Raw genomic sequence first — 13,069 nt, forward strand, 5'->3', positions numbered from 1 at the left:
TAGATTTGTAATTAAAAAAAAATAAACAGTTTGATAATAATAATACCACATAAAGATTTTTCACTGTACCACAATACATGTTTGTCAGAACCATCCACCATTTTTACCATTAAAGGTCTCACTGTGCCTACAGGAATATTTACATCAACTGATGACAACCTGCAAGTCCCAGTGCTCACTTCTGCGCAATAAGCTAAAGATATCCTGTCCAGCTCTAGCCCATTTCTCCCCTGGAGCACTTGGTTAACTGTGTACCACAGCCTAGGGAGTGCTGATCATGCTGCCTTACGTCTAAAGTACAAGTCTGAACCTAGTCCTGTCTGATCAACTTCCCTGGTCAAGGATCTTGAAGCAGTGCAAGCTCTTATTTCCTAACATTTTTAATGCAACCTACAGTACAGTAAATGTCTTAAATGTGATTTCTTATTTGCATGGTGTCTTTTGATTTGATATCCTGCAATATACAGTACATCATATTAAGTTTGCTTGCCATCATCTGATAAGAAATAATAATAAAATACAAGTAAACATGTATACTGTAGCGAAACTCATCCATATTCTTTTCAAGGGATTATAAATCAAAAGACATCAATGTAATAGCACAATGGGCTTTAAAGTACCCTTGATTATTAGTCGGTTCACAGTGCACTTGGAAATTCTACCTTCATCAGATTCTGTATTTATGTATTTAAAAATTATGAAAAGAAATAAAAAAAGAAAGGTGTATATACTCCGACATTTAGAGTTAGTTTATAATCACCAGTTTTAAATATTTGCTAGTTGGACAAAACTGGTCCTTTAGTTGTGTACCTGGAATTGTGGAGACTTGTTGGATTAAATCTGGTATAGTGGCTTTTTATAATTGTCTCCTCCCTTTAAAAAGCAACATGTAAAATAATGAAAATGCTTGCTATATTTATTTTAGTAGTTGCAAATATATATTAAAGCTCAAGACATCTTCTGTTACTAATCCACTGATAGCCAATAGCAGCTTTATGATGCTCTACGAGTGCAGCTCTGAGCCACTCATTTGTAATTTTTGGAAACTCAATTCAGACTCATTCTTTAAGGGCTTGTATGCTGGAAGGATGATAACTCTAAATATGTCAAATACTGTACATTGTATTGATGTTTGCTTTTAAACATTTATTTCTTCCACAGTCTACTGTGCCTTTAAATTAAAATAAACAAAACACAGCAGTAAAACATGTATAGCTTGGATTAAGTTCTCTTTTGTGCATTAGATATGTAGTGCAGAATAGGAAAGGCCAAAGACATTCAAGAATTTAATTTAAGAAACATTGACAGAAGAGAGCCCAAAGGAGGAACTTTCTTAGCAAAATCCATCAAATAAAAAATAATTCAAATGTTGTTATATAGGGCAAATATAACATGAAAAAGGAAACTCCTAAACACTGAAATGTGAAAAACTCACATTTTTATGGCAAAACAAGATCCAATTTTTTCCAAACGTCTTTGGTCAGAAACTTTCATCAGAGCTCTACATTGCTTCATGCAAAAACAAGTACTGAATTTGCTGTTTACGGCAAATATGATAGTATGTGTATGAAATATTTGTGAGTTATGATTTTTTGCTGTATTTTGTGAAACTATATTTTTTATTATTCTAATTAATTTGTATAAAATTTCTCTTACATAAATTCTGATTAGATTGGGGATGTTTCTCTTTGTATAATGTTCAGCTACAATAAGTAAGTATAACTAGTTTAATTAGTTGTTTTGAGAATTATTGTTTCTGATGAAGTTTCTGATCAAAATGCCAAGTCCTGTTTTTCTACAATAAAATTATAGAGGGGACTTTTTTTTTCATTTACTGTAACAAGTACCTGTGAAGATTTCACTTCCAAACTTAGTTTTAGAGAAACTATAGATCACACACGTCCCAGAAAACATGCAGATCAGTGTGTTTCACTGAGAAGCTCAAGAAACCTGCAGCACTCATGAAGATATTCTAAATAAATTTGATTCGATTAGCTACAGTATATCACACGCATTGTCAACATAAAGGACAGCCTTTCTCAGTACTTTTTCAATCATGGAAAAAGTTTAATAAAATTGAATGCATGTTGTTCTACTGTACATAGTCAAATTATAATTGAATGCCATAAAAATAGCATGGGTTCTCCTTTGAGGATAATGTGGATTCCCAGTCAGCTCTGGTGTTGTTGTTTTTTTTTGTTAAAAATCACTTTTGTCCTTGAGCTTAATTCCACAGTGGTCCTGCTGAGTTCTCAGCAGGACCAAAGAACACTAGGCATTCACCTTCTGAAATATCAAAATATTTTTATGCCTGGACTTCAGGCTGATGTAAATAACAAGCGATACAAACATCAGAAAACACATTTTGGAGTAACTGTATATAAGTTTGTCTCCTTTCTAATAGGTTATGTTTGAGATTGTACAGTATACCATATCTAACAGGCCATGTCATTTAATAATGTTGAGGCTTTTATACATAGTATCACTTGGACATTAGAATACAGTTCTCATTTACAAACTGCCAAATTATCCTTTTCTAAAATTTAATTAGTGTAATGTTCAAATCAGATGAAATCACACATGCTAATATACTCAGTTGTGTCTTGATCCTTTGATCTGCCTTCCACATTTACAGCAGCTGTCTGGATGTGTCTACACTAGTTGAGCATACAGTATATCTACTATCAACATTTTTCTGCCGTTTTTGTACTATTCTCAAAGGGTACGTTCAAGCCTTAGGGGCTTGTTGTCCTTGTTGCATTCTTCAAAATAACTTTAATTTGATCCTGCAGGTATCTAACAGAGTTTGTAAAAGTAGGCAATCTTTCAGCTCTTCGAACATTCAGAGTCCTGAGAGCTTTGAAAACTATTTCTGTAATTCCAGGTAAGGCATTCCAGTGTCCAGAATCAGGTTGCATTGCTGCTGTTGTCCAGTCAGATTTGCTTCATACCCCTTTCTCCCTTTCCCTCACTTCTTCTCCTTGAAACCCCAAATCATCCCACACTCCCAATGTCCTCAGTATGTTTGCCTGGTTTATGGCGCACCGTCATTGTTTGCGTGTGACTCTCGCTTATTGCAGATATGTTACTGAATTTGTGGACCTGGGCAATGTCTCAGCATTAAGAACATTCAGAGTACTCCGAGCACTGAAAACTATCTCTGTCATTCCAGGTGAGAAAGGAGTTAAACACTAAGGCTGCCTTAAAAGAAGCCTACATGCCATTTCCTTTCAACTGTAACTGAAACTAATCAAGTGTTTTCCAAATGGAAATGCAAAAAGATGTAGGAAATGAGACCTGTAAATAGCATAACGTTTAAGAATAATGATACAAACTGAACTCTGTCTCTCCAGTAAATAATTTAATAATTAACTGACTGAGCAAGTTACTAATAACAGTCAAATTAAATTTTAAATGTAAAAAAATGTTTCTTGTTGAATGGGGTGCAAAACAAGCGCTGTTTCATGTTTACAGACCTGACATTAGAGATTGCATCAGTATTTATCATTAAATAAAATTGAAATTTAAACAAGGCAGTGTTAGGTTTCTGTCAGTTTTGCATTTTAAAAAATGCAAAATGAAAACAATGTTGATTGCTTTTACATTCTATTTAAAGACTATGTTGATTTATTTAACAAACACAATAAGACATGTCTATGTTACTTACATATCCAATAAAACAAACTGTACAGTGGTATGACCTCCTTTTGTGAGGAGTTTGCATGATCTTCCCACCATCTAGGGTATTGCCACAATTTGGTTCAAGGATAGTTTCCAGGTGGTTCTGACCTTTAGCAAGAATAAGTGACATTCTGATAAATGTTGGATGGGCAGATAGGTGCATAAAACCAATAAATAAATTGTAAATTGAACAGCAGCAGTTTAACCACATTGTACACATTGCGATCTTGTAGACTGATGTGACACTTCCCCATGGACCAAAAGTTCCAAGACAGTATAGTGACAGGCACCTTGTGCTTTAGGACATTCTCTTTCAAATGAGATAAAATCACATAGTACTTTTCAAAAGACTAAGAGTTTTAACCCCAGAGTCGATGTTAAATCCCACTCTGGATTTTAGGGAACAGGATTCAGAAAAACTTCCATTAATTCAATTCACTTTTCCACTTTAACTGCTGTGTAGTGTTACCCAGGTGGGTGCTATATTTTAGTGGTGAATGATGTACTTCTTTATGTAAAGGACTTTGGAACCCTTTTAATGAAATGCACTATACAGCATGAAACAATGTGTCCTATTTGTTACTACATAAATGGAGAGTCTGGAAGGATTTATAGTATGCTATATTGTGGTACAAAAATATTAGGAATAAAACCATTATTTTTAATAATTAATTGTGTTTTGGTATCTTTGACGCATTTGTTATCTATGAACAGGTCTCATTCAACCTTAGTGTTTAACATCTAACCGGCATGGCTAGTTAGAGAGTTATCGGAGTTTGCATGGAAACTCTGTAGTAGGCCATTCACACCAGACGTTGGCAAGAGTAAGCATACTTAATCCTGCCTAAAATATAAGCAATTTGCAATCTGTTATTCAATCTGTTACTTATGTATATGAAGTTCAGAATACTGTCATCTTTAATAAAAAAAATCCTCTGTGTTATATAGTCAGGATTTCCTGGAAGTGCTGTGTAACACAACCCATGAATGGGTCAGAAGGCTCATTTGTATTTTTTCTTATTCATAGAAGAAAAACAAATTGTAATGGTATGTAAACTAATTTTATTCATACCTTTATGTGGAAGAAATTCATTCTCTGGTGGCTGGTAATACTGCAAAAATCAAGAAATGGCATTAAGATGGTTAAAGCAGGGAAGGCTGTATACAAAATATTGCTGTTCAGTTTGTCCCCTGTGTTAAACATGGTGAGACGTACAGTATGTGAGAAATAGGGGTGTCACTGGTTTCAAGATCTTATTTAAATCGTAACTATTCAATTAAGCCTCTTGTTGAGTGATCTCCATAATCAGGCTTCTGCCACACAACTGTGTAGTTTCTAAATTCTGACCACTTCAGTCTGGTTTTCCTGAAATCTGCTTTACTCCACACTGAAAAGATCCATTTCTTTTTATCTATCTGTATTCAAAACCCAGTTCAGTCCTGATATCATTCTCTTTCCAGTGCTAGTTGTCTGAATTGCGATGAACAGAATTATGCACACATATATATGAAGCTGCACCAGCTCATTACACAGTTTTTGTATAAGAATATCAGAACAAACGTGTGGAAAAATAAATTCAATAAATTTAATTCAGAGTTTCAAAATATTAAAACGTGCAGTTGCAAAAAGAGATATGAATATAAATAATAAAAACAATGAATTAGTATTCTTTTTTACATTTGTACCTTATCATAAAACCTTGAAACAATTGTAATAGTTTGTGATAATATGACTCAACAAGATTATTTTACAAAGCTTGACTTTTAAATTTAAAAAAAATCCTGTCATCAGTCCCTTTCCTAGTAACTCACAAGAACGTTTTAGTACCACTGAAGAAAACATTGTTCTTTTATTTCTTGTCAGCGTCTGCTGTGAACTAGTGTAAATTGTTAATTAACATAATAATGTTAATTACTCACAGAGAAAATAAGGAAGATGTTTTGTAGAACATTTTCTGTAGGGGAGTCAGTGTTGGCTTTCTCTGTGTGTTGTTTTTGTGTTTATTTGTTGTAGTTGTTGCTGTGATGTTGTGGTGATGCATGCTACAGTATATAACTCATTCGTGTGAATGTAATAATAAGAAATGTGTATATAGTAATAAAAAAACTTTTAATGATATTGTTAGAAACGTTTGGTCTGGTATATATCCTTTCTTTAAAATGCAGCTCAGCATCATGCTAATATATAGAAACATGTTATTGAATAAATTTTCATTTTTAAATAAATGAAGTACAGTATAGCATGAATGAACTAGTTCATAAAACGGAAGTTGCCAAAATAATTCTTAGCGTATTTATGAAATAAAATGTTCCCTGATCCCCAATTCTGAAGTAGCAGAAATTGTATAGACTCTTTGCCAGAAACTATATGTGTATATTTTATGTGTTATTACAGTTTTACCTTAAACATGAAGACACAGTTTTGTTTTTCCTTTATTTATAGTTCTGTAACTCAAAAATAATCTGTGCTGGAAGCTCCTGACCTAAGATTTCTTTATAGTTATTTTTAATGGATTGTGATGAATCTAAACAGATACATACATAATCTACTAGATAATTACAATAAATGGTGCCTTCTAAGATAACTGGATAACACTGAGATGTAAAATAGTTGAAAAATGAAACATAAATGTACTGTGATGTAAAATTGTCATCATAAGAAATTAAATCTGTCTGAACTTGCTGTAACTCAAGAGGTACACAACAGCTTATATCGTATACATTAAAACCTCAATATAAATCAGTAACCCCAGAATTCAAACATATATCAAACTTTGCCTACTTCATGTCTAGATTGAATTTAGTTCCCTTTAGCATTTGTCATATTCTCAAACCTAACTAAAAGTATCAAAATGTAAACAGAAACAAATATTTTAGTCTTGATTAACATTATAAAGTGCACTCCAGATGTATTCTTAGCTCTGAGGAAACAGGAACCATAAGCATCAGATAGTAGAATGAGATAAGATAAGAATACTTTATTAGCCATATACAATTTCTTGCATTAGGAATTTGTCTTTTTCACATACCCCAGCTTGCTCTCCATGAGGCACACAGGCGGGGAGATAGAGGCTTGGGGTCAGAGTGCAGGCTTACGGATGTGTCTCACTTTGAAAAATGTACTGTAATCGCTATTGCATTGTACAGAGCAAAATCATATTTATCATAAATAATTGAAAGAAGTTCACATTTATTCATACCTCTAAGAATTCCTTTAAATAAAATTAAACTTATAAAAATTAACAGTAACATTTTGCATTTTAGAAGAGGAATGGATTCCTTTAGTACTACACTCTTTCCGAAGGTTTCCGTTTCCCTGGGGTGTAAACGTAGGTGATACAAGAAAAAACGTTCAGGAGTAGCATTATCACCATTAAGATCTGAGAGTTCTTTGACGACTGTAAAAATACCACAAGTTAGGGAATGGCTATAAAGTAGTCTACATAAAGATTAATTTGCTGCTGTACACATTTGTAGAAATTTAAAGCTACTGGTATAACGGCAGCTCTTATAGGAATTGGACATGAGTCTCTCTTCCTACCACTGTCTGTGAAGCAATTGGTTTGTGAGGCTGCTGTGAATCCAAACATAACACCAATGAGCATGTGCAAAAAGCTTAATTTCACCTGACCATAAGGCATTGTTTCAATTGTCATTTAAAAGATGTTAAACAGTTGGACATCATTAATACACACTGGCATCTCCAGGATACAAAGTGTCAGCAGCTGTTATTTGACATTGCCTATATAAATGTGGTGTTCATGGCTGGGTTATAAGAAAGAGGCCTCGCTTGAAAGCATACAACAAAAAGAGGCGAATCAAATTTTCCAGACATCTTTTAAAAGACAAAACAAAATGTCTTATAGTCAGGTGAAATCAAGCTTTTTGGCCATGCTCATTGGTGTTATATTTGGCTTAAAAAATTAAACACATACTGTAATGGGAAAACATACATACTGTGAAATATTGGGGGTGTCTGTTATGTTTTGGGGGTGTTTTACACCTATCCTTGAAATCCATGTCAAGATAGGGGAAATCTTGAGTTTCACCACATATCTGCATATTTTGCCAAGACACCTGGATCTTTTTGAAACAAAGCTCTATCATGGCCAAAAATATACATTTGAGTGTCACAGTAATCCAAAGCATACATCCACATCAACAAAGGAATGGTTAACTGCACAAAAACAACTCACTTACCAGACCTCAATTTAACTGAACATTGTTGATTCTATCTCAAGATAGTTTAGTAATGGAAACCAAATAGAGAAATGTTAATAAATTTCCTTTCTGAAGTGCCAGAACCTCATAGCACAATACAGGGGGCATCTATTCCTTCTCCTCTGCCAGTGGAGGATTTACAAAACAGAGGATTTACAGAGGTATGAATAAAAGTGATCCTTCTGTTTTCTGCACTTATTTATGGGAAATTTGACTGTTGTGAAATGCTTGTAAGATTACTATACAGTATATTGTTATTTAGATTCATAAGCAAGAACCACGCTGTATATTGGCATATCTTGTATTACAAATTAAATAACAACACACCTTTATAAAGGTTAAAACATTTTCCTAAAAAGTATTGAACAAATTAGTTTTATTTTTTTAACAGCTACATTAAAGGGGAAAAGCATACACTGAGCAGTTAACAGAATGTATGCTTTTGATAAAAATCTTTAACCTTAATAATTAATCTTAATTTAGTTGTTTAAAGTAAAAACTTTTAACATGATATTTCACTAATTCTTTTTTAAACAAATGATCAAAGATGATTAGTCTTTTGGAGGTATTGAGCATGGAATACAAAATACAATCTTCTGTTTAAAAATGAAATCGTGGCTTTGGACAGTTTCCATGACTTAAGATGAGATAATTTTCTCAAGTGAATTGATCTCATGTCCAAGCATGTACAAATGGAAGAGTTGTCCCAAATGTCCCCCAAAAAAGCATTGGTATTTCCATGGGAAATCCATGTTCACATAAAATTAATGCCAACCTACTAAAGTTAAGCTCCAGTTTTCTTGTGAAAAGTATAATAGACATATTTACATGCCTTCCCTAAAGCTACAGTAGAAGTCACATACAGTAGGAATAAGTAAGTTGCAATGGACAGAAAATGGCAGCAGCTAATATAATTGAATATTTTCTGGGTAATTATTATTTTAGTAACAATGCATTTACAAAATGATGAAACAGGATTCCTGTATAACCTACAATTGCTGCCTCTATACCATTTTTTGCTTTTATATTTTTACTAAGTATGAATCCACTACTTTGAGAAAAAAAAAAAGAAATATTAAGCCTATTCACTCCAGGTTTGGTAGTTATCATCTTGAAACAGGACACATGGAGATGGATCCACAGCAAAATACTAAACTGATTGTTCTCTAATCTTTCTTTCTGCCTTTCACTGTGGAGTTAACTCCTTGTTGCTTACTGTATGTTACTTGTTCTGTCTGAAAGGAACGAAAATTAATACATGTTAAAATAAGGGTGGTTGATCACTGCCAGGTTGACCATTATGTTCTTAAACTTAAAACTACTGCTGTTTCTACTGCTATCTTAGGAACTGCACTGCTGATTGATAATTGTGATAATAATTGATACATGGTACAGTAGATTACATGATTAAAATTCAGCCTGGTTCAAATTTGCATTTCATATATTGCAATGACACTTTTTTTTTCAACATCACCTGTTTAGCTAGACACGTAATGTCCAACATGCAATTCTGTTCTTCAAAAACTTTCTATCTAGTGAAATCAATAGTCGGTTGGTACCATTCTAGTTTCCCATTAGTTGTATCACACTTTTCTCCCAGTGTTGAAGTAAGAGGGCATGCACTTGCTTGGAAGCCTTCTAAACAGTTGTGTATGGTAATTATTAAGTGTTTTTCCCCACCACTGAAACTACTTATGTTTGAAGACTGAACAGCCAAACAACATCATATGACACAGATGTGCTGGGACAGAGAAACCATTAAATGTTTGACAAAACTTGGGATCCTGTGTCAACTAAGATGATGACCTTATTCACGTGTTCAAAACCCTTTCAAAATCTTCCTGTGCACCTCAGCACTGACTGAAATGAAACTTAGCAGATGTCATCATCAATTAAATCTAGTGTTTGCCTGAATAGTTGCAACAATAATGATGGGTCATAAACTGTTTTGAGAATATATTCCATCATGCAACCTGCACCTACTCAAAATATGTTTTTTAACTCAAAGCTGCTTCTGATTTTAACCTCACATGATGCTGGGATAATTTTCTCACTCACCATGAAGTTATCTCCTTTTCAAGGATTGTTCAGCCAATAAATGCATAAAGTATATATGAAAATAAGAAAAATTCTACAAAAGAATGAAGTTTTCAGGTCTTGCTCATTTGAATGAATATAGCTACTGTAAATGATCTGAAAGTGTCAATCAGCCATTCAGCCATTCCTTATAAGATGCACAGCAGGATATCAACATTGACAATATGGCTGAGCAGCTTGTTTCCAACTTCCAAACCTTTTATATAAAAAGTACCTCCTCTTCTTAGTTTAGAATGACTTCCCTGTACAGTAACGTCCTCTGGAGTCCTCTGGGTAATGTTTCACAATAGATTTCGAAGTCCACTGAGTTCACTTTGAATTAAGTTCCCTTGTGTTGTTCGCTTTTCCAGACTAGAAAGATGCAGTTATTTTAGGCTCTAAGAGTAGGATGTTGCTTTAAACAGGGGGAGCTTACATTTGCACTTTTCTGCATTAAAGCCGGGCGAAAAATATTATTTTCTTAATATGACGACCAATTTGTTTTGCAAATGCGGTCTGGCTGGTGCATTATATGATTTATTAATCATTTTAAAATAACGCCCTTTAATTTAATATCTTGATATGTGAATCTTATAGCGTCTTGAAAATCACATCCTTCCAATGATGTTACATTTTTTTGTATTGCAAATGATGTGTACATTTTGTAAATAGCATTATAAAATATTTTAAATGAATGCTCACACTGCAGCTGTTTATAGGTGCGAGAAGTTAAATGCAGAAAAGAAAAATGGAAATCAAAAAACAAATTGACATCATAAAAGAATTTCATAAAAGAATGGGTGACAATTGCACCATCCCGGTGTACAAAGTTTGTAGTAACCTATCCAAAACAACTTGTAGCTGTAATTGCTGTTTAACATGCTTCTACAAAGTTTTGCTTTTCTATGCCTTTAATGCATTGTCTGCAAAAGACACGTCTTTTTTATGTCACTCCTTCAAGTACACCGATTGCTCTCTTATACAGTATATATTGATTATATTTTAACGATGTGCACTTGTTTACATTAGATGATAACTGTAAGATGCTTGCTTTGTTTTCGTCCTTTTGAATTTTCTTTGTAGCTTCTTCACTGTATGCTTATATTTACATTTCACTAAAATTGGCAAACCTGACTAGTTTACCAAATACAGAATTGAAATCATTTATATAAATTAGGTACTGCACTTCTAATGTAGATCCCTAAGCTTATATTCTACTCTGCTAATGACATCACCACAGTTTCAGCAGTCATTCCTTATGTGTATTCTTTACTATAAATTAGTTCATTATCTGAATACATACACTGAATGAAAGTCTAAATAAACCTTAATATACAGTGTATTGTGAAGTATTCGGATCTACACAGTTTTCAAATTGTGTTGCTTTAATGTCTGTAATCATGACTCTTTGAAGTAACAATTAGTATTTGTTATACTGTATACACAACCTATTGCACACTTTCTAAGCAAAAAGTAAATAGATAATATGAATGTAAAAATTGAAAAGGCATAATTGCAAGTATCCAAGCACTTTGCTGGGGCAAACCTCAATTAGTTTGCACAAATTACTATAACACTGAACACAATCATTTGAGTGATGTCTGTGCACAATAAAGTGGTTTCAGAGTAAAAATGTGTCCCTGTAAAGCCCTTCGGTCACATACTGTATTGCATTTTAAGCACAGACGCAACCAAAAAGATAAAAGAAAGAACTTTCAAAGCAACTCAAGGATAAAGTGAAGGCACAGATCAGGAGTAGGTATAACATTTCAGAGACCCTTAATATTTCTTCGAGCATAGTGAAGTCAATCATTAAGGCACTTGGACACTGCCTACATCACACAGTTCCACCACACTGAGCAGTTGGGCAAGGAGAAACTGGTTATGTTTCCTTGTAGACTTATGTAGTGCAGTGGCTGAGATGGCAGGAAATGTTCATGGAACAACAATATCCCCAGTCATTCTAAAAAGGGGGCATCGTATGGAACTGAAAAAAAATATATCACTTAGTCAACATCATCCCTACTGTTGAGCATGGTGGTGGCAATGTTATGTTATAACTCTGCTTCTCATCAACAAGGACTGAGAAACTTATCATGAATGATGGAATGTGGAAAACATGCTTCAGACCTAAAACTGGAACACCAAAACACCAGGCCAAATTTACATTGGAGTGGCTTAAGAATGAGAAATGCCCTTGAGTGGCCCAGTCAAAGTCCTGACTTCAATCCTATTGATAATCTGTTGAAAGACCTGAAAACTGCTGTCCTTAGTGATCCTCAAGCAACCTGAGAGGGTTTTAGCAAGTCTGCCAAGACGAATGAGTTGCGGCTGTAATTACTGCCAAAGCTATTTCACAAAATATGAATTACACGGGTCTTACTTCTGCAATCAACATATTTCAATTTTTTATCTTTAGGTTTTGCTTACGTTTCGTGGAATTTATCTTACTCTTAAAAGTATTGAGTTTTCAGTGAGCATTCAGGGTTTTAATTAAGTATTAAGATTAAAAAAATGCGTAGGCACCATTTCGTAAATTACAAACTCAGACACCATCGACAGGGTCTGAATAGTTTTGCAAGACAAAATGTACGTTTTGTTTATACCCATTTCTACTGTTGCTTGTTCAGACAACACAAACAAGCTAATTAAACAACACAGTACAGTACCTTTTCTAAATCCATGTTGAATACCTATCTATTCATATTGAATCCTATTGCTATGTAAAATACATTTACATTTAATTGCTTGTTTTGGTTTTGGGCCTTTATACCAGTGGGTGCTACATTAATTTGTTATGCAGATCAGGCTGCCATTTTAGTTAACACCGGACCCCATTTTTTGCAATATAAGTTTGCTCCATCTCTCTTTACATTTCTATAACGAATCTATATGTGATGTACAGTACCTCTGCAATTTATTATGCTCCTTTTCTTTGCCTGGTTCTTTTTGTAATCATTATTTAAAGTGATCTTTTTCTTATCCATGTACCTGTTTCATGTCTTGATAACTGCAGATATTGATAATTAGCAAAGCTGGCTAATTTATTCCTTACTTAGATAAATATGTATATTTCCAGTTACGCTGCAGT

The 13,069-nt window shown here is 33.8% G+C and overlaps 1 protein-coding gene across 1 annotated transcript in view; it reads left to right on the top strand.

The window, feature by feature from the left end:
• Window positions 1-13,069, top strand: part of scn5lab (sodium channel, voltage gated, type V-like, alpha b) — a 210,889-nt gene that overhangs the window by 51,893 nt on the left and 145,927 nt on the right. Inside the window, exon 6 of the mRNA XM_069191224.1 lies at window positions 3,081-3,172. Coding sequence (XP_069047325.1) covers window positions 3,081-3,172 — 92 coding nt within the window. The remainder of the gene's footprint in view (window positions 1-3,080; window positions 3,173-13,069) is intronic.

Source organism: Lepisosteus oculatus, chromosome 6, assembly GCF_040954835.1.
Source record: "Lepisosteus oculatus isolate fLepOcu1 chromosome 6, fLepOcu1.hap2, whole genome shotgun sequence".
NCBI lineage: Eukaryota > Metazoa > Chordata > Actinopteri > Semionotiformes > Lepisosteidae > Lepisosteus > Lepisosteus oculatus.